The 23,115-nt window shown below is 37.3% G+C and overlaps 1 protein-coding gene across 1 annotated transcript in view; it reads left to right on the top strand.

The window, feature by feature from the left end:
* The window catches only part of LOC136872268 (phospholipid-transporting ATPase ABCA3), a 341,741-nt gene that overhangs the window by 24,351 nt on the left and 294,275 nt on the right, over positions 1 to 23,115 (top strand). The window contains exons 3-4 of the mRNA XM_067146089.2: positions 3,898 to 4,104; positions 17,867 to 17,958. Coding sequence (XP_067002190.2) covers positions 3,898 to 4,104; positions 17,867 to 17,958 — 299 coding nt within the window. The remainder of the gene's footprint in view (positions 1 to 3,897; positions 4,105 to 17,866; positions 17,959 to 23,115) is intronic.

Genomic DNA, 23,115 nt, shown 5'->3' on the forward strand with positions numbered 1-23,115 from the left:
TCTGTTTCTGATACCAGTTGTCAGTTTTTCAGGGTCCTTAAAACTAACATCACTCTGTGGAGGAATAGTGTTCTTTTGCGTTGACTAAATTGATTAAACTACTAATTACTGTACAGTTATTTACAAGTTCACTCACACGGTTTGTACTTGTGGACATAATTGAACACACAGCCCTCTGGCGCATTGAACCCTTGCTCTCTCACACGGCTTCTTAAAGCACAGCCTGGTTTCACTCGTTATATACGCCAGCAGAAGATTCTAGCTGTGTCACTTCCAAATCATTCTGGGCATCTGTTAGCCATCTTCTTCTCAGGTGCTCCCTTATCGCAAGCCTCAACAATTTGCCAGGGCTGTTGTTTTACTCACCGCTGGCCACACCCACATTGTCACCTCTTGCCAGTCTCCAGCACTCTTGACCTTCGTTGTGAAAATATTGTGTATATCTCGCATATTGTAAGAAAGAGCTCTCAATACCAGAGCCAACTGCTGAACCATTGATTTACTGTTAATTGATAATATTTTCATGAGTGCATTAGACCAGAACTGTTAGTACTGAACCACCAATATTGCTATTCCTGCCCTACGTGCTTTACATATTAGCACATTGTGCTTGCCACAAATATTCTTCTTACAGTCTACACGTACAATTTATGATTACATATCTTTGACTGGATACATAAAATACCTTTTCCTCTTTGGCACAGAGGATTTTTCTATGTCTTGAGGTGGAGTAACACTGTAGATTAGCAGTAAATCTCTAGTAATTTTCTTCAGTCTAATATTCATACTGCACTTTGAGGCAACATTAGTTCTCTAGCCAGCTGCTTTAGATAAATTCTCCTTTTGCCATTTTGTTGTAAAATCTGGGTGTTGTCATATATGCGAGAAATATGTTCACACAGGCTACATCCAGTATGTTGCCAAACAACTCGCAGAGCCATCTCTTTTTTTGCCTTTGTTGTATAGTTTCTGGACATCTGATCCAAGGTGCCAAAGTTGCATTGGATCAAATTTTTTTTTTTCATCATCGTACGCTAAAATAATCTGATCCAATCTATCTTCGGAACCTTTTGTTTTATTGTAATGTATAGGGCGTAACGATAAAGTACAGCCAAATCATTCAGGACACATTCTTCGCAGTAGAAGAAAATGTTACATGGACATGTATCTGGAAATGCTTTATTTCAGTGTTCTCTTTTTCTACAACTCTACATCGGTCATTAATCATGGGAAAATTGCAGGATCAGACCACACGAAACTCTTTCTTACATGAAATGTTCAAAATGTCCTCCATTAGCATTGATGACATGCATCAACTCACAGTCACATTGAATCCCAGATGCGCAGATTGTGCTCTGTGATAATCACTCCGGTTCCAGGAGAAAATTTCTGCATTCATAATACGACTTAACTATGAGTCAACCCCTATTGCAGTATCTGGTAAATATGTATGTATTAAATTACTTGATTCTACTCCATTTCCTACAGTACTTCTACAGCTTACCACCAACAACTTTGTCATCCTTACTTTACTTCCAGCTCCCTGTTCTCCCATCAACCATTCCCTAGCCAGCCCATTTCTCTGAATATACCTACCTATAACTTTTCTAAACCAACCTCCTAACTTACATGTACCACTGCGGTTTAAGTGAAGGCTATCTTTGTGCAGATCCGTATCTCCTATCTGCCCATGAGGATCTACAAATCTCACTCACTCCATCATTCAATCAGTCAGTCATCACTGATATGTATTTAGGGCTGTTGCCCAGGTGGCATATTCCCTTTCAGTTGTTTTCCTAGTTTTTTCTTAAATGACTTCAAAGAAATAGGATATGTATTGAATATTTCCCTTGATAAATTATTCCAATCCGTAACTCCTCTTCTTATAAATGAATATTTGGCCCAATCCTGTCCTCTTGAATTCCAATTTTATCTTCATATTATGATCTTTCCTATCTTTAAAAGCTCCACTTGAACTTAATGAACCGGGCGAGTTGGCCGTAGAGGCGCGCGGCTGTGAGCTTGCATCCGGGAGATAGTAGGTTCGAATCCCACTATCGGCAGCCCTGAAGATGGTTTTCCGTGGTTTCCCATTTTCACACCAGGCAAATGCTGGGGCTGTACCTTAATTAAGGCCACGGCCGCTTCCTTCCAACTCCTAGGTCTTTCCTATCCCATCGTCGCCATAAGACCTATCTGTGTCGGTGCGACGTAAAACCTCTAGCAAAAAATGAACTTAATCTACTAATGTCATTCCACACCCTCTCTCCCCTGACTGCTTGGAACATACCGCTTATAAAATGTAAACAATTTATTAAAAACCACCATTCCAATACTTTACAATCTTTAAGTTTAAGATACAAATATTACATAAATGTTAAAATGGGACATGTTTCGCTTATGCTTTGTAAGCATCTTCAGCCACACTTAGCTTACAAAGCATAAGCGAAACATGTCCCATTTTAACATTTATGTAGTATTTGTATCTTAAACTTAAAGATTGTAAAGTATTGGAATGGTGGTTTTTAATAAATTTGTTTGAAACTTTTTACATTCTGTACTCCAATACAGCTATCATGAGACTCATAACATGTAACATACTGCTTAGTCGAGCAGCTTCCTTACTCTCAAGTTTTCCTAGCTCTTGAGTTTTCAACTTTTTCGTTATGCTACTTTCTTGTTGTTGGAAATCTTTGGATCCTCTGCAGTTCACATATCAAGTAATTCTGGTGTGGGTCCCATACATTGGAACCATACTCTAATTGTTTTATAAGTGGGTTATTGAATCTTCCCTGCTTGTGACTGTGGGGAACTTAAATAATCCACCACTATATTGCCTACGAGTGCTCAGAGAGGGTGTTCCCTGGATCTGACTACGGGATTATCAATGTCTCAACACTTGCCATAAAGTGTCTGGACAATCTTGACTGATCACTGTAAGTTAACATTGTCTAATTTCTGTTTTATGGTTGTGTGTGTGTGTGTAGTATTTCCCATACTAATGCATAGATGTGAGTCATGGACATTGAGAAAGGAGATAAGATGGATTCAACCAAAATGTTTTGCTGGAGGAGGGTGTTGAGAATTCTGTGGACTGATCACCACAGAATAGCTCCTAAAAGCTTAAAAATTGAAAAGGATAATCTCAGACCAGCTTTGGCTTTGTCAACTGAAATATTTCGGACATGTAATGAGAAGTGGACCAGAAAATATGGACAAATCCAAGCCACAAGGAAGAGTTCCAATAAGTTGGATTAGAGGTCAGGATTGGAGAGAGAGAGAGAGAGAGAGAGAGAGAGAGAGAGAGATGCATTAAATAATTAATACATTCTTAAAGTACTACCACAGTTTTTGATAAGTCTTTGCCTAGGAACAATGTCATTAAATCATAATTATATTTGTTGAATTGTCACTAAGAGCCAGTCATATCACATGTATAATTACAGAGCTAGTTATTTGATTTCTTGGTCTGGCCTTTCAGACGTATGCTAGGCATCAGAGGGGTAACTGATCATTGTTCATTTTATGTGCCGCCTCTATGAATGAAGACGCAGTGCCAATCAATTCATCAGAACAGCATAGTGAACCTGTCCTGTGAAACTCATTTCTTATCATAGCTTCAAGCTGCTTGAAAATTTATGAAAACCTAACTTTGTGTTGTCAAGTTTTGAGGCTCTCTTCTTCAAATCTGAAACTATTTTGTGTATCTTTCACCTTTAAATTCTTTTAATAAATCTTCCCATATTATTTGGGGTAAAGTACTATTTATTTTGGTATTTAAACAACACTTGTCATTGTCGATTGTATCAAAGTTTCCAGTCTGGTGGTTACATTGCATGGGTCAATTTATGTTAAGTGATGCCTGAATGCTAGTTTATCTATATTTTTTATTTCCAGGTTTCCAGAGTGTGAAAAGTGAAGCAGAAATGGAATCTACATACAAATCATTGGTTGAAAATCAGACCAGATCATATTTGGTAGGTGTTGTGTTTGAGAAGATTTCAGTTGATGGTAGCCATGGACAGTTGACATATAAAATCAGAGTGCCACATCTTGATACAACAGAGATGTATGTATCATCTGCATTTGATCCAAATACAGCAGGTGAGACTAATTCAGAAGTATGAGATTTCCCATAGTTGTTGTAACTTAACCCTTTCGCTCCCAGCGTCTGTATATATGGACGTCGGCGGTATGTGCAAGAAATCCCAACGTCCGTATATAGACGTTTTGTAAATAACTTTTTGAAAATAGAATACTCATCAAATTAATCAGGAAGAAATGTTCTACTCTTATCAACAGCTTAAACTTTAATATAGTATACAGTGCCGAAAGAAGCGAGCGAAATCTAGAAGGCATTGATCTTGTGCACCAGCTGACTACGTTGTTGGAGGGAAGTGAACGGTGTTGATGCCAGTAGGCATGCTGTAGAGAAAGAAAAATTGCCTCTCAAAAAGGAAAGAAACTGCTGTGTGTGTAGTGCATCTAGCACCTAATGTGAGGCAAAAGAAAAAAATCTACTTTTATATGCTCAAGGTGCACAAGGGGATTGCACTCTTTATGCTACCCTCTGCACAAGTGTTAAAAGTTACTGGCACATGTATATTTGTTCATAAATATATTATTTACATTTTATGGCCTTCATTGGACCACTCTAGCCAACTTTATACAAAGAATTTTGCAGTTTCCTGTCAGCCCAGTACTTCTTCATTCTTTGATCTTATCCTTCTTTCTTCATCGGAAATCACCCTTCCTATTGTCTTTTTGTTGATTCTGATTTGCAGTCTGGTTTGTCTGTGAGTTTCTTGATTTTGTCGGTTTTGTTTCTTAGATCTTCCATTGTAATTTGTAGTTCATCCATATCTTCCTTGATTTCTGTAATCCACTTAATGTTGCACTTACTATTCCATGATGATCCTGTTCTCTGGTGTCCTGATTAGATGTCCAAAAAATGAAATCCGTTTCTTCCTGATTGTGCTCATTACTGGTTCTACTGTATTTCTTTGTAGACTGTTTCGTTAGAAGCTACTCTCCAGTGTCCATCTTTTTGGTATGATTTGTTGATGCACGTTCTAATGATTCTTCTCTCTATCTTGAGTATTTTGTCTATTTGTGCAGTGTTAGTTGTTTTGAAGATGGTTTCACTTGCGTATGTTATTTCTGGTTGAGGGACTGTTTTGTAATGTTTTAATTTTGTTGCTATTGACAGGCCCTTTTTGTTGTAGGTATTCTTGGTGACATATTGTGCTCTGGTCAGTTTATTTATTCTGTTATGCCATGCTGGCTTTTCATTGAGGTTATATGTTATTTCTCCCAGATATTTAAATTTATCTACAATTTTGATTTCTTGGTTTCCTACGGCAATTTTGTTTGAGTGGTGGGTCAGTATAGATAAGAAAAGTGTTTTTCCACCAATCAATACACAATTTATTTTAAATAGATTAAACTAGTACCGGTTTCGGCTCTTTAACGGCCATCAGCTAGTACATGATTTGTTTCCAGCCATTAGACAATTCACAAGTTGTTATTGTATTAGACATCCGGATGTCTAATGGGGGATGGAAATGTATACAGTAGCATGTAATTAAAATATCAGTAGTCAAGGTAAAAAGTTACAATAAGTTAGAACATGAGTATGTAGGACATATTAAAACATATGGGTCATAATATAAAACACTTAAAGTTTTAACACATTAAAATTTGGTAAGTAAATTGTAAGTAATTGGTAGGTAAATTTTAACAAGTGTCTACCTATACTTACCAGTATGTTGAAGGTCTTAAAACTAGTGTATAAAACACGTCTTTACCTAAACTAACTTATATATATATATATGTACAAGATAAATACAATATATAAAAACACTTCATGCATATGAACATTCGTTCTTGCTTGTTGGTCAATACATCGACTAACTCCTTACTGAAAGCAACCAACATATATTCCATCCGCCACTCAAAAACCTAACTAACACAGTATTCAATGAAAAAGAAACTACTATACTGCGCAAGGGACCGAAACATAACTGGAAAAACAATTCAATTTTTGATAACTTCCGTATTTAAGTCTTATTCACAGTTGTACACTTCAGCTGCTATTCTTGGAGTTTGTAAAATTGCATGGGTAAAAAGTTTTGTCTTCCTGTGTGTATGTGAGATAAATCACTTTCATTTTTAAAAAGGTGCCAAATGTATGGATGAAATTCAACTAAAATATGTTCAGCTCTGCTGTGTGTGTTGCCCTTTTATTAGTACCAATTCATGTTGTCCTTTGGCGTCCGTAAATTTGGATGACATTGGGTTCAAAGTAGTGGCTCCTTTCCCATTTGTAGCTGTGCAATGATGTTATGTTTATCTGTGGAAGATAAGATTGAGTTATAAGTGATATCGTGTTGGAGGAATGTCTAAGGGTTATATGTGTGAAATGGAATATGTATTTACTGTTGTTGGTGTAGCTGAGTTGTGTTTGACGTGCGAGCTTGTAATGTACTACTTAGTGTGCTTCTTGCGCTTATACTAGCTGCTGTGAGGGGAAGGGAAGGAGGGGTAGGGAGAGTTGTTGTTGTGGGGGTAGCTATGGAGCTGGGTGTGTTGTTTGGTGTTTTTCTGTTGCGTGTTGTGTTCTGTTTATCGATTAACTTAAGGTAAGGGTTTTTTAGGGTGGGGATAACTGTATTGAAGATGATGTTAGTTTTTTCTGTGATTTCATTTATGTTGTAATTTGGATTGGTGTACTGATCTAGAGTGATGTAAAATTCTTCTGTTATGTTGAGCAGGGGGCCTTTGGGGTTTATGTTTAGGATTTGCATATCGTTATCGATGTTTGTAAAACTGTGTTTATAGTCTGCGACATGTTGTCCTATTGAGGAAAAATAATAGTGTTTCATCGCGTTTATGTGTTCGTTATATCGGGTTAGGAAGTTTCTACCGGTACGTCCGATATAGCTTGTCTCGCAGTTATTACATTTGATACGGTATACTCCTGAGTGGTTGTATTTGTTGTTGCTGTTGATTGTCCTGACGTTGTGTATGATGTTAGTACTATTGTGTGTAGTTCTGAATGCTATTCTTAGGTTATGTTTTTTAAAAATGTTAGTTATGGGGTATATGTGTACATTATTGAAAGTGAATAGTGCATAATCTTTCTTGGATTCGTTTACTTTTGTTAGTTTGGTTTTGGGTTGGGATTTTATTTTGTGAATGATTTTGTTAACCATTTCTTTCTTGAATCCATTGTTTTTAGCTATGTCATGAATTAATTGTAATTCTTTGTTTAGATCTTCTTTTGTTAACGGTATATTAAATGCTCTGTGTATCATGCTATAGTAGGCTGCTCTTTTGTGTATGTTGGGGTGAACGGAATCCATTTTAATTGTATTTGAGGTATGCGTGGGTTTTCTGTACATTCTGTAAGAAAGGTGGTCATCATGTCTAGTTGTCGTTATGTCTAGGTAGTTCAGTTTGTGATTGTTTTCGGATTCCATGGTAAATTTTATATGGGAATCTATTGTATTGAGTTTATCTAATATGTTTCATTTGTGGACCTATTGTCGAGGATGATAAAGATATCATCAACAAATCTACACCAAAAAAATATATGGTCTATTTTGTTAATGAATGTGTGCTCTAAATAGTCTATGTAAATTTCGGCAATTATACCAGAAGCGGGAGATCCCATTGGTAAACCCTGTTGCTGATAGATAGTATCATGGAATTTAAAGTAGTTGTTACTAATGGCAAAATTAAGTAATTTAATGAACTCTTCTATTTCCAAAGTGCTTAGATTGCTATGACTTTTTAGGTTAGATTCAATGATTTCTATTGTTCGTTTTGTGGGAATGTTCGGGTACATGTTTATTATGTCAAATGATGAGAGTTTGTGATATGGTTCAATCTTTAATCCTTTTGTCCTATTACAAAATTCTATTGAGTTCCGTACTGTTTTATTAGCTAAGAATACGTAGTGCTTTTTGAGAAATCATTGAATAAATTGCGAAAGTTTATAGGTTGGGCTTGCTCTGTAGTTAATAATAGGTCTCATTGGAATATGTTCTTTGTGTATTTTGGGATAAGCTTTAGCAGTAGGTATTTGAGGATTCATTGCTATAAGTTTAGAGGATTCTACTTCTTTTAAAAGAAAGTGTGTATTTTTTAATAAGGTTTTGAGGTTCCTTTGTATGTTATTGGTCGGGTCTTTACGTTTGATGAGGAAAGTGTTATCTTGAAAACATTCTTTGGTTTTCAATATGTATTGGTCTTTGTCGATAATAACTGTGGTATTGCCCTTATCGGCTTTCGTTATTATTCTGTTTTATCTTATCTTTGAGTTTGTTTATGTGTACTTTATTGGTTGATTTTTTTTTTTTGGGAGTTACTGTGAATTTTGTCGATATATTGTGGGAGCCTTTTTTTAATATCATATCTGACTTCGTCTCGTAGCTCATGTGGGATTTTCTGTATGGCGTTTTCTATTTCGGTGATAGTAGTTGTAATGTTCTGGAAAGTTGATGTGTTACCCCAATTGTGCCTGGGTCCCTTGCTCAAGATAAGTTTCCATTTCGTTAAGTCGTATTTGTGAGATTTTTTACGGGTGGGTGGAATTTGTGTTCAGTGATTTCATTGGGAAAGGTAGGAGAGTTAGTGTTCGGAGTTTCGGTTTTTGGGTTTGGTTTGGATGGTTGTTTAAGTGCTTCTAATTTCTTATTTAGTGTATTCTGTTTTCTGGTGGCTAAGTTCCTTATTTTTTCTGTCGTGATCTGCTGAAAATCATCCCAATAGCTATGTGGTAACTCGTTAGATGCCTTTAAATGTATTCGGTATAGTTCGTTGTTAAGATGTTGTTTTTTACGGTATAAAAACTTTATTTCTTCTTTCAGCCAGATTTTGTTTGTTCTTTTTTGCGTATTATGAGTTTGTTTGGTGTGCCTGTGTTTATTGTTACATTTTCTCAAGAATTTAGGTATTAGGTCATTTTTTAGACATTCCTTCAGAAAAATAATGCTCTTAATCGCATTCGTTAGTTTGATCTTTAAGTTTCGAAATCTATATGCGTTCCGTTTTGCCTGGTTGGCTACGATGTCGTAATCTATAATCTTCATTTCCGTATTGACAATTGCACAATTACAAATATTAGAGGATTTCCACCAATCAATACTTATTTATTGTATATATTAAACTACAGGACCGGTTTAGACCTCATTTTCAAGGTCATCTTCAGCTGAACCATACATACATATTTATATAATGAAGCTTTGATTAAGATTGTGTTGTTAAAGGAATGCCATATGATGATGATGTACATTTAGTCACATACAAATTGGTCTTAGCGTGAACTGGCGTATATGTCATTCTGTACAATATTGCAACTGTATGTCTAAAATGTTGAAGGTCTTAAAACTAGTGTATAAAACACGTCTTTACCTGAACTAACTTATATATATATATATATATATGTACAAGATAAATACAATATATAAAAACACTTCATGCATATGAACATTCGTTCTTGCTTGTTGGTCAATACATCGACTAACTTCCGTATTTAAGTCTTATTCACAGTTGTACACTTCAGCTGCTATTCTTGGAGTTTGTAAAATTGCATGGGTAAAAAGTTTAAAATTGAAAGTGTTTTATCTCACATACACACAGGAAGACAAAACTTTTTACCCATGCAATTTTACAAACTCTAAGAATAGCAGCTGAAGTGTACAACTGTGAATAAGACTTAAATACGGAAGTTAGTCGATGTATTGCCCAACAAGCAAGAACGAATGTTCATATGCATGAAGTGTTTTTATATATTGTATTTATCTTGTTTATTTATATATATATATACTTAGTTTAGGTAAAGACGTGTTTTATACACTAGTTTTAAGACCTTCAACATTTTAGACATACAGTTGCAATATTGTACAGAATGACATATACGCCAGTTCACGCTAAGACGTGCCCCATTTGTATGTGACTAAATGTACATCATCATATGGCATTCCTTTAACAACACAATCTTAATCAAAGCTTCATTATATAAATATGTATGTATGGTTCAGCTGAAGATGACCTTGAATATGAGGTCGGAACCGGTCCTGTAGTTTAATATATACAATAAATAAGTATTGATTGGTGGAAATCCTCTCCTATTTTTAATTGTGCAATTGTCAATACGGAAATGAAGATTATAGATTACAATATGCCATCTTTCTTAAATCACACACATCACAACAGATACAGTGTATTCTATTAACATAGTCTTAACGATAGCAATAATAATAATAATACGACTGAAGAAGTTGGATGTCATCACCAACTTCTACAAAATCATGCAGAAGACGGTCATTGCCACGACTGGAATTGTACGGAAATTTATGGGTTCAAATTCTACGTAAAAATGTAGTGTAAATTTTTATTGTGCTTTGATTTCCTAAAATCTGTACAATTGCTTGAATATCGTTACCACAAAACTGTGAAAAATAAATAAATAAATAAATAAATAATAATAATAATAACAACATACCGTATTGTACTACAGACCACAATGTGACATACAGAGTTCGATAGCTGCAGTCGCTTAAGTGCGGCCAGTATCCAGTATTCGGGAGATAGTAGGTTCGAACCCCACTGTCGGCAGCCCTGAAAATGGTTTTCCGTGGTTTCCCATTTTCACACCAGACAAATGCTGGGGCTGTACCTTAATTAAGGCACGGCCACTTCCTTCCCACTCCTAGCCCTTTCCTGTCCCATCGTCGTCATACCTATCTGTGTCCGTGCGACGTAAAACAACTAGCAAGAAAAAACAATGTGACATTTTATAGTGTTTCGTCACAACCTCACAAAATGAATTAAAAAAGGCAGTAGACAAATATAATTACAGATATAGGCCTCCATTACACAATATCAATAGTTTAGATATTCCGTATTTTACATACGTAAAGTTCTGTCCTCTCCCAGAGGTGGTGCAACTCTTTTCAAGCAACCCCTAATGAACATGAGCTGCATGTACCCTCATGTCAATCTTAAATTTCTGTCTGTAACGGAATCAAGCCCAGGCCCCCGACGAAGAAGACTAGTGGCGCTAACCGTTATGTTACCAGAGGTGGTCGTTATCAAATTATAAATAGACACAATCATTTATTGGCAATGTTAAGATATTCCGATATTTTCTCCTCCTGCAACATTTTTGATAGTGTACATTCGGTTTCAAAATCTGGAATTTCAATTGGTCCATCCTCAAACATATGCCATTTTATCAGAAAAAGGTCCTGTAAGCTCTTGTTTTATTTTTCTTTTCCCTCTTTTAAAGTGCGAGGTCGAGACCATTCACAGGGTTGATCAGTACTCGAGGTGACATGTTTTGAGTAAACTGTATAAATAACAGCAGAAATATTTAACAAAAGCTTCCCTAGCAACATTAACCTACGCTAATATGATAACGTATTAGAATTAGAATAAATATATTTTTCTGAAGACAATATTGTCGAATGTATACATGAACATTAATCTCGTTATCACCACAAACAATACATAAATTACTGTGTTGCCTCTATCATGAAATGGTAGTGTATCTAGTGAACCAAAGTTTTTCTCTTATCATATTTGCAGTTATTCACTCTGTTGCTATTTCCTGCGAACAGTTTTTCTTTAAAATTTAATACATGGCCACTTTCTGAAAGTTCGGAATACTTTGGCTGCTTGTTGTTGCATAGAACACTCTGAAATTCCACTGTTATTATTTAGTCGGCCGTGGCAGCACGCTGTCAGACGACTGAGATATGTACGCGGTGATCGCATTAACTTAGTGTCCGCCACTCACAGCGCAGTGGTGCATTTTTCTCGTCAGCGCATGGAGCCTATAGGCTGCTCAAATAAAACTCTTCTCGGTAGACAAACAAATCACCCTCGCCAACACACGGCGGAATGACTCAAAGCGGAGATTCAAGTCTCCCAAAATAATGCAGCAAACATCAAAACCACAGGGTCCAACCCTTTACACATGCTGCTCAACAGTCTACCCGAGGCAAGTCACACAATCAAGAAAATGCAGGCCTTTCAGATGAGGAACGCGTCCTTTTACTCAAAATCGCACTAAATAATATCTCATATCCTAAAGTTGCCGAATCTGGAAAAGTATATAAAATGACGTCGTCTAACATACGCTCGCACGAAAAGAAACAAGACCATGCTGGTCACAAATCAAAACACTCGCGCTCAAAGTTAAACATGAATAATAAAGTGGCCAACTCTGTAATAAATATGATGAACTGAAACTAAGAAATTGCCACATTGACAATCGATCATGTCTGAACATCGGAAAGTTACTGAAATATCTCAATCCTCCAACTTGAGAAACACGCATTGATAATAAATTTTACAGAAAAGTTATTCTGATGTTCGGAACTCGAAATTCGAAACTGCATTCGTGGAACTTGTGAATCAATTACTAATTGACAATCTTGATGTACTAAATAGTCGTGAAGATGACGCCATCAAAATTCATGGATCCGAACTCCACCGTCTTACACACTCTCAATTAAAATTGAAATAATTGATAAGGAGATTCCACCTATTCAATACCAAATAATAAGAAATGTAGTGAATTACATTCTCATTTAATAATAATTGGAAATGGTACCGGTTTCGACCCTAGTCCAGGTCTTCATCAACCGATTAAGAAATGGAAAACAATGCGTAGGATCAGTAGAAGAGGCAATATGAAAAGGAAATGAACGGGGGTAGACACTGTAAAACTTAGAAGAAGTAAAATACAAGTCATTCAAAAGAAAAACAGTGCGCAATTCTCTTAGCGGCAGCAAGGCACACATAGCGCTAGGCCAAGCCCCACAATGATTACGAATAGCGGAGAACTGTTCAAAGCCAGTTATTTAAACACTGTAAGGCATAAAGTCGCATCACAATCGAACACAGTGTTTAAATAACTGGCTTTGAACAGTTCTCCGCTATTCGTAATCATTGTGGGACTTGGCCTAGCGCTAAGTGTGCCTTGCTGCCGCTAAGAGAATTGCGCACTGTTTTTCTTTTGAATGACTTGTATTTTACTACTTCTAAGTTTTACAGTGTCTACCTCCGTTCATTTCCTTTTCATATTGCCTCTTCTACTGATCCTATGCATTGTTTTCCATTTCTTAATTGGCTAATGATGACCTGGACTAGGGTCGAAACCGGTACCATTTCTAATTATTATTACATGAGAATGTAATTCACTACATTTCTTATTCTTTGGTATTGAATAGGTGGAATCTCCTTATCAATTATTTCAATTTTAATTGTGATATTCTTCAATACGAAACAATGAAATTTTTAACTTTAAATTACACACACTCATTCACACATCATGCAATAAATCCCAGAAAATGTGACAGCATGTTTCCGTACACTTTGAGCTCCCATTAATAATACTTAAATGTAGTTCTTCCTGATTTTAATTTGAATCCTTATTTACAATTACAATTAAGCTCCGAGACGTACACTGCGTCTCAAACATCAAAGCAAAACAAATTTAAAAATATAGATATGAGGCTAAAATAAAAAGACTGACTCGTAAAAGAAATGACTCTAACCACTCAGCTAAATAAATCTGAATAAAATGTCAGAAAGCAAGCTGCAACCTCATGCAATCGGTCCACATTTACGTTCCAATTATATTTCCATTAACAAGCTTCCTATCATTTACTTTAAATAGGATGTAGTCCTTCCAAACAAAGGCTAAATTTACTGAAATTAAATATCAAACTAACCTATCCCCTTTTGCAACATTAAACATGTTCATACTCACATAATTACATTGAAAGCTCTGTACTCATCTATTTTGTCGACTTATCGCCGCCGGCCTTTCAGGAAACAGCCGGCCCCACCTGTTTTAGCCAGCCATATTGATGATGATGCCTTCAGATAAGACTTGTATCAGTCCTTTGGTCTCCATCAATGGCGTAGAAAGGTGATGTCTTTTCCGTCGCTGCTTCTGCTTCTGGGTGACGTCTAAAACATCCCTCATTCACGATCTGGAAACTAGGTCAAGATTAACCTGCCGCTTACTAGAATACTACAGCCGGGGTAATTTCCACTGACCGTGAAACCAATTCCCATTCAGTTACGGAACTGCTTATCTTATCTACTCCTGTAACTAGGTCAAATATTTCCCATTTAAAAACTGGACTGGAAATTGAAAAGTTTATGCCCTTGGGAAACCATTCACACAGGCAGGCTACTAGGCATTCGACATGATTAAATGAAACTGTTCTCTCCCTCAGGAAATTGAAAGTTAAATGCCATTCTCCCAGTATTAGAAAACTTGAATAGATTAAACGCAATAGATTAACAAAATTGGCAAGTCCCTACAAGATCACTCGCATAAAGAAAACGTCTTCTCACGATGTTACTTGCACAAAATCTCGCCGAATAAAAGGTAACTGACGCGGTCATCGTTTTTATTAACTCGTCCTCTGCGACGCTGTTGTATCCTCAATCGGGGCCATCACTTCCCTAGACCAATGCCTAGCCATATCGACTGTGGCTCTATCATTTCATTTGCTCAACACATCGCGTACCTGACGCTTACTTCAAACATCTCTTACAGGCGTCTCTAGCCTTTCGCCGGGCATCTGAAATGTTGTCCGTGCGAGTTCTATTGTTCCCTTGTTTGGCTTTGTGTATGTCATGTCGAAATTCCACTTTCTAAACTTAGCTGGCGAGGAAACAAACCCGAGCTCCAAGCTCCCTGTAGAAATTGCGACGTGCAGCTGAACGTAGATGTTTCCTGCCAGTTACTAGTACTTAATAAAAATGAAATATTCTCTGTACATTCGAATAAATGACTGATTAATTAAATGAGCACTTCAATAAGGGCTCAATAATAACTGATAAATGTGCTAGCCAGTTCATCACTGATGTTAAGATTCCAAGTGAAGGTCTCCATGGTGACCACTGGATTTTGATCGCACACATTGGGAACGTTCATGTGCGGAATGTCCAACGCAAGAAAATGACCAAGCTAAAGACCTAGTTTCGAGTAGAAGATGGGAAGAAAGAAGAATACCAAAGAAACATCTCAGCCAAATTACCGAAGAATGAAGAAAGAGGAGTAGAAGAAGAGTGGCTGTCATTCAAGAACAACCTGGTTTCAGAAGCCGAATCACTATGTGGAAAGACAAGTGCAGTGCAGGGAGAAACACCATGGTGGAATGAGAGGATGAAAACTGCTGTGAAAGAAAGAAATGCAGCTGAGAAGAGGCTAGATAACAAAAAATGGAAATCAGTCCACCAAGAAGATGAAATTCAATACCTGGCACAGATGTACCGGAACAAGGAACTATTTGCAAAGCGACTGAAAAAAAGAAATGTGTTGGGATGAGTTCACTACTACACTAACAGAAGACTGTGAAAGTAATAGGAAAATGTCCTTATGAAGTAGTCAAGAATAGAAGTAGTGAGCATGGCAATATCCTTGCACTGGAAACAGATGATGGGAACCTGGTGAAGACAGATCACAGTATCAGAGAAAAAATGAACTACTTCATTACTTTATTAAATGGAGAAAGGCCTTGAAACTATACCACTGAATACTGCAGTTTCAATGCGAGTGATGGAGCACAGCACCAGCTACATGGGTAGAAGTGGAGTCTGAGCTGAAAAATATAAGAAAAGTCCCCAGGATTTGATGACCTCACTGTTGACATGATAAAGGCAGCTGGAACACAAAGCATACAACTGGTTGTAGAGTTCTCTCTGTAACCTGGAAAGAGAATAGGATACCAGAGGACTGGTATGAAAGGTATCATTATCCCCCTGCATAAAAAAAGAAGCGGGAAGAAATGTGCAGATTAATAGGGGCATCACTCTTTCTCACTCAGACTTCTGGAGAAGATAATTGAAAGAAGAATTAGGAATAGAACTGTTATTGGAGGAGGAGCAACACAGGTTCAGGAAGATCCGAAACACTACAGGTCTAATATTTGCCATCAGAATGCCAACATAGAGGCCCTGGAAATATGGTAAGAACGTAGTGATGGTTTTTATGGACATCGAGAAGCCCTACAGCAGTGTGCCTAGGGAGATAATCTGGGAAGGTATAGGTGTGCCAAACTTCCTGATAAAGTAAAAATGCTCTATCAAAAATGCTTTAGTCGTGTCCAAGTAGGGAATGGAAGATCAGATTGGTTTGAAACCAAAAGAGGAGTCCAGCAGGGAAGTGCCTTGCCACTACTCCTGTTCATCATTGGCATGGATCGGATCATAAAATCTATTAAAGAACCTTGCAAAGAGCCTAACCCTCAAATATTTGTAGATGTTCTGATCTGGGGAGAAAATAAAGCAGAAGTACAGGAGAAACTAAATCTTTGGAATAGCAAGTTTAAAGAATGCAGACTAAACTTCAGTAAAAGGCACAGTTTCAAACATTTTCCTGGAGGTCACTCTGTTACAATCTTTCGAACTTCAAATGTCTTGGAAGTATTATTTCAAAAGATAACACAATAAACCAAGAAATAATAGAATTTTGAAAGCTTCTCAATTTCATTTTCAAGTGACATATCTACTCTGGGATTATTAAAATGCCCCAGAAACCAAATTGACAATGTTTCATACCTAATTCATTCCATTTCTCACCTATGGACTTGAAACATGTACCCTGCATAACAAAGCTAATAGTAAAATCCGATCAACAGAAATGAATTTCATTAGAACAATGAACCAAAAGACCAGGAAAGAGAAGATTAGGAATGAAGCAGACAGAAAGGACGCTAGCATCAAAATACCTATTAATGGCAGACTGCAGTGGTTTGGACATGTTATGAGAATGGACAGAATGAGAGCAGGAAAGAATTACTTTAAACGAGAAGTAAAAGGGGAGAGGCCAGTAGGGAGCCAAGGAATTGATGGATAGACACAGTGAAATTGGAGGTCAGCAAGAGGAATGTTAAGTGGGAGGAGATAGAGGAACAGAAACTATATTTTGACAGGTAGAAGTACCGAGCTCGATAGCTGCAGTCGCTTAAGTGCAGCCAGTATCCAGTATTCAGGAGATAGTGGGTTCGAACCCCACTGTTGGCAGACCTGAAGATGGTTTTCCGTGGTTTCCCATTTTCACAACAGGCAAATGCTGGGGCTGTACCTGAATTAAGCCCACAGCTTCTTCCTTCCCACTTCTAGGCCTTTCCCATCATATCGTCACCATAAGACCTATCTGTGTAGGTGTGACATAAAACAAATTGGGAAAATTGGAGCTGGAAAATGATGGTGGGGAATGTGTGATGGAGGCTTCATGGAGGTATGGGCCTCGGTTGATAAGAAGGCACCTTGCAGGCATGTGGTGGGTTCATAATGGTGTGCTGTGTGTTCACATAGCATGGGCTGGGTCCATTGTTCCATCTGAACCGGTTGTTAACCGATGACTGCTATGTTGAGTACTTGGACTTCACTTACCCCCACCCCCTACAACAGTGGGATACTCCAGCGGGGTACTGCACTTGTCATCAGGCTCAAGTTGTCTGATATTGGTTCGAGGAGCATCTGGACAGTTCGCCCAATAGGGATCCCATTGATCATTTATGGAACATGGTTGAAGTCTATTTGCACCCACAAACAACAGGTAGCTTTGAGTAGTTGTTCCTATGTCATCAGTCAACATTGCCCCACAGGTGTTTAACCCACTTGTGAAATCCATGCCATAATGAGTTTTTGCACTTCGTCAGGCTAGAGGAGAGCTTTCAGAATACTAGACCCTTATCCCATGATTATTGGCATGTCAGTATTATATTAACCTGGATTTTTATTGAAGATAATGTCTCCATACAGAAGTTTTACTGTATAGTGGATTTCAAAAAATTATAATTGACAGGTTTTTTCTCCTTCATTTCAGATCGCTACTTCTATAAGGGTTTTGCAAGTATCCAGTGGTCATTGGATAAAAGTTACATCAAACTAATGCAAAAGGATGATGTTAAAATTTCGGTATGTAAAAAAAGAAATTTCATTGTCATCTTGCTATTTTTGAAACTCTTGTAATATGTTTATTCTCATTTTTATACTGTTTTCTTCAACATTTCTCGTATGCTATTTTTCATGAGAATTTAATCCTGATATAAACAAATAGGTGGAGCATCTTGCACGTTGACGTAGACATAGTTCATTGGATGTGCAGCTGTTGCACTCACTTGACTGTATAGAAGCTGTAAGGAAAATAGTATGTTTCATTAACTTTTTTTACTTTTGTGAATTTGGAAGAGTACGTAATTGCATTAAAATATGTTTATTATATACGTATATGTACATTTGTACTTGTTTATAAAAGATTAATAAGGAGAAATCAAGGCACAAGATGTAGTGTAATACATGAAATCTCCTTGCAGTATGGGGAAGCCCCGAGCTGTACAGCATGAAGGTAAGGTGTTGGATTATGTATTGACAGTCAGCGGGTCGGTATTCAGTGTGAAAGCAATGGAGCAAGAGGTAGAATGATCAAGTGTTGTGAAGCACATAAATGTCAAACTGTTCAGAAGATCATAGGCAGTGCATTGTGACTGTGCTTAATAAATTAAGAGAATAGAATTCAGGCTTAGCAGTAAATGAGGTAGAGAAACTAAATGCAGAGTTGTGTGGTGTATCCACCTCTTCCGTCCATAAGGTGCGGACACTGTTTAGAAAGACAGGGAAATTAACAATCGCAGATAACCGGAAATATTGCATTTGACACACCACAAAAGAAGACTAGATGTGGAAGCTGAATGGCCTAATAGATGATGTTATGGAAATGTTTATCATCACTGACAGCAGCCAGAGTAGCAGCAGTGATTCATCACTCAGTGACTGTAATGGGATTTGATAGGATGCGTTATGTGGTATGGAAGGAATTGAGTCCATTGAGGACAACTGAGGAAGGTAAATATATTATGTGCATGCACTTTTTAATTTTGTTATGACTGCAATTGCCTGTATTTCTGCTTTTTTAGTTCTGTCTTGTCGATAGATAGGTTTATCTACAGCTCTGGCTGACATGTTCGATCATATATCAGGTTAGTAGGTTAGTCTACTGGGAGGGGGGTGGGCATTTCAGCCAGTCGTCCTAACAGAAATCTTTCTACGTGTGTAATTTTGTGCTGTAGCCTAAGTGATATTCCAAAAATAAATAAATAAATAAATGAATTAAGTAGTAATTTTGCGTACTTCAGTGGAAGATCTCCCTTAAAACTCCTCCGTTTTGTTTTCAAACAGCTCAAAAACTGTTCATTGTCCATCATAGGGTACTGTACACGAATATGTTAGGTCACTAGTTCAAATCTTCGCTCTGTTGTTGTATGTGATGCCCAATAATGTATGTCAGAACACAAGACATTGATGTGGTGGAGCATGATACTATACAGTCAGCAAATCACAATTCTTAATGTGGTAGAGGTATACAGATGTCATGTTTATCAGGATTAAACTCTCATGAAAAACATGACTATTCAGTTGTGAGACACGGATAATGAGTTGTTTTAAATCTACTTACAGAGCATGTGAGATGATGTACCATCTAATATTATTATTTGCTGAACTTTTATACTTTATATAAATATCCTGTTACTAAATATCTCACCTTGTTTTCTTTCTGCTGTAGTAAATTGAACTTTTATACTTTATATAAATATCCTGTTACTAAATTTCTCACCTTGTTTTCTTTCTGCTGTAGTTCAATACTAAGACCTTAAAAATGGCTGTTTTGAGAAATTAACATTAAAACATTTAGTTTTTCTGTTGCGAGTCAGGAAGTGTATTGAGGAAATGCTAGGACACCATTTCTTCCACTCTTCTGGGTCACTTTAAGCTACTTTCTGATTTTGTTTAAAAAGCTTACAACTTGCCAGTTGCTTTTGCAGCTTGCTTTGTAGCTTGCAAAATTGGTAAGCTAAACAAATTATGTTCTTTCTCTGAATTGCAAAAGGCTATAACATTCACCACAGTTTCTCTTCCTTGAATATGAAGTACACTATTCTTGCTGCCATGAGTAGACATTGTGATCAGTGGCAGGGAGGAATTCAGTTTGGTGGAAATGTTTGCCACCTCCCATACATACAGTGTATCAGCTGTTTGGGGTACGGTGCAGGAGTTTAGTGGAGAAACCAGAGCGTAAATTTAAACAACAAATCACACAACTTGACATCAAAACAAGCAAAATATACCCAGAAAACTTACCATAGTGATGTTTCACCAAATTGCTAGTATGTGGAAGAATGTGTACTGGGTATAAACCGCAAGGAAAGAGGTGGGGACAAGGAACACATTATCATAAGAACAAGGGACTGTCAAACTACATCAAATCAACCTGTTAAAACAAAAACTAATTCCATAACATTAATAGCTTTCGAGTGACTGAATTTCAAATTTCGTGATGTTAGCATTACTAACAGCGGCACTCGGGAGCACACCGCTGGGCGCATAGTGTTAATGCTAGGCTCAGAAGAAGGCAGCACCATGCACACACAGGTTTGATAGTTAACCTGTCACCGCTAGAGACCTCTGTGACTTCACAAATATCTGCAGCCAGCTGTTGATTCAGATGCGTGCACGTGATAATTCGTAGCCGTTAGAGTGTGTTAGTTTTTCTGGTATGCGTTCGAAGATTTTCACATATTATTGCGTAAAAGACTACGGACTGATGCAGAAATAGTACAGTATTTGCTTTGGATGTGGGTGATGATCATATTTCAAATACCGTATTTACCCGAATAATACCCGCCGTCGAATAATGCCCGCACCCTCATTTTAGGAAGGCTCATTTTGAAAAAAAATGAAATGAATTAAAATTCCTTTCATCAGAAGAGTAATTTAGGCATAAACAAATATTTCGTACCACTCCGCGAGGTCCACGTGGTCTTTACGCAAATATCACTGTTATGAAATATATTTTCCTTGAAAATGAGCAAGTAGGTCTACTTACGTGACAGGTATTTCATTAATCTGAACTTGCAATAGGCTCGATTCCCTGTAGATGGGAAGATTCATTGTCTCTTCCATCACTAGAATCCTCTCCTAAATTACTTAAAAGTTCGTCACACTCCACGTCTAACGCCCGTAGGCGGCTGAAATATCTAATTGAAAGATAAAATCACAGCGACGAGTAATATGATCAAGATTATGCAATTAATAAACGTCCTAGATGGATAAAAGAATGTGCGACATATTTCCAGGACTATGACGACTCTGATTTTCAGACACATTTTAGGTTATCTAAAGCTTCCGAACATAACCTGGAATTCCCAACACATAGAGAGGCCTAAAATGATTTCTCGATTATAGCTAATATCTTGTACGGTACACGACTGGGTGACTTCTAATGAAGAATGAAGGAATACTGACTTATTTTTTGAGTGACGTACAATGGGTAGGCTATAATTAGTTTTTCTTATTCCCTTTGTTAATGTTTTCTGCCACCAAGTTCAGTAAGACATATTAGGCTTCTTTCTCCGTTTCTGCTCAATAGTGGACGTAATTTATGCAAATTATTTGCAAACCCTGAATGGAATCAAAAACTTGTTTACAGTTCGATAGTGGCGGCAACATGTAGTCATTTGTTTTCTGCACATCAGTATGAAAAAATGCGGTTCAAACTGAGATTGAAACGAAAACTTAGTTTTGGTAAACCGAGATAATAAATTCTGTGGTGAATACGGAAGTGAGCGTTATCGAAAATAATGACATATCCGAGTTTTGAAAATCTAAGATAACAGCAAAAGTTACCGACGTTGGTGAATATGGGCCTAAAACACTTCTCACATGTAGTCTCTTTTTACTGGACAGTAACATGACCGATGGTGGATAATTCTTTTCTTGCATTGTAAACACTTGAAATAGACACACCGGCAAAATCTGATGTTAGTTTTGCGATACAGTAAAACCTCGTTAATTCGAAGCCTTTGTAATACAGAAATCGGACTTCCAATTATGTGATTTCGAATTAACAGCCATCTTGTAATTCAGAAATGCCATCCCTCACCTGTTTTGCAGATTCTGCGTGGCTTTCCTTAAAACGCTGAATACAAAAGAATTACGATTTCACTCTATTTTCAACTGTGGAACACACTATAGACACACCGGAGTGAGTGAAGGTGTGGAAAGCTACCCCTGCACGTTCCGGAAGATGGAGAAATTTTGAATTTAAATTACTCTGTAAAATACGGTACTACTTAAAAAAAATGTAAAGTCAGTTTAGAATTAAAAGTCTGAATTTTTTCTGTTTAAATATGACAAATGGGGACTTGCACAAAGCATAACTGTACACTCAGCATCGAAAACTAGGTGAGCCAGCAGCGTGTTGGCAACCTTGACGCAAATAAAACCCGACCCCAATTTCGTGCCTTGAATTTTTAAAAAAATATGCGGGGATTATTCGTGTAAATATGGTATTAGCTTTCCTGACAGTGATAGTGAAATAGTGAAACCGACGAATATGAGAACAAGAACAGCACAAGTGACAGTGTGGCGTCTGACAGCGGCAGTGACTCAGAGTGGAGAGATGTGTCTGATAGATATCTGGAGCCTAGTGATAGGGTTCCCTTGTTAGGTATAAACCGTGGTCCAGTTCTTCCATCTAGGTTTTGATAGTAATACAGAGCCGATGAAGTATTTTGAGCTATTTTTTGATGATGACTCGATAAATATAATTTGTTAAGAATCCTGTCTCTACAGTGACATAAAAACAAAACAAAAGAACACTCCCCTCACACTGAAGTCAAGGCTAAACGAATGGGAACATCCTCTAAACTCAGATGAAAAAGCACACTTAGGAGTTGTGACAAACATGGGGCTTTACCTCCTCACGGATATTACTGGGTATTTCTCTGAGGCACGAGTTCGTAAGGTACCATTCTTTACAGACGTATTTCCCTGTGATTAATCTTTACTCCTGTTTTGGAATCTAGGAATATACATTTCGCACACCCTCCCCAAAATCGAGATCATCTCAGAAAAATTCAATATGTAGAGTCTGTCATTAATAAATTCAAAGAAAAGTGTATGCTTCATTGTACCCCTGGTGAAAAGATTACTATTGACAAGAGTACGATATCCTTCAAGGGGAGAGTTTCATTTAAAGTGTACAACCCAATGAAGCCCACAAAAATGGGCTCAAAA

Source organism: Anabrus simplex, chromosome 4 (assembly GCF_040414725.1).
Source record: "Anabrus simplex isolate iqAnaSimp1 chromosome 4, ASM4041472v1, whole genome shotgun sequence".
Taxonomy (NCBI): Eukaryota; Metazoa; Arthropoda; class Insecta; order Orthoptera; family Tettigoniidae; genus Anabrus; species Anabrus simplex.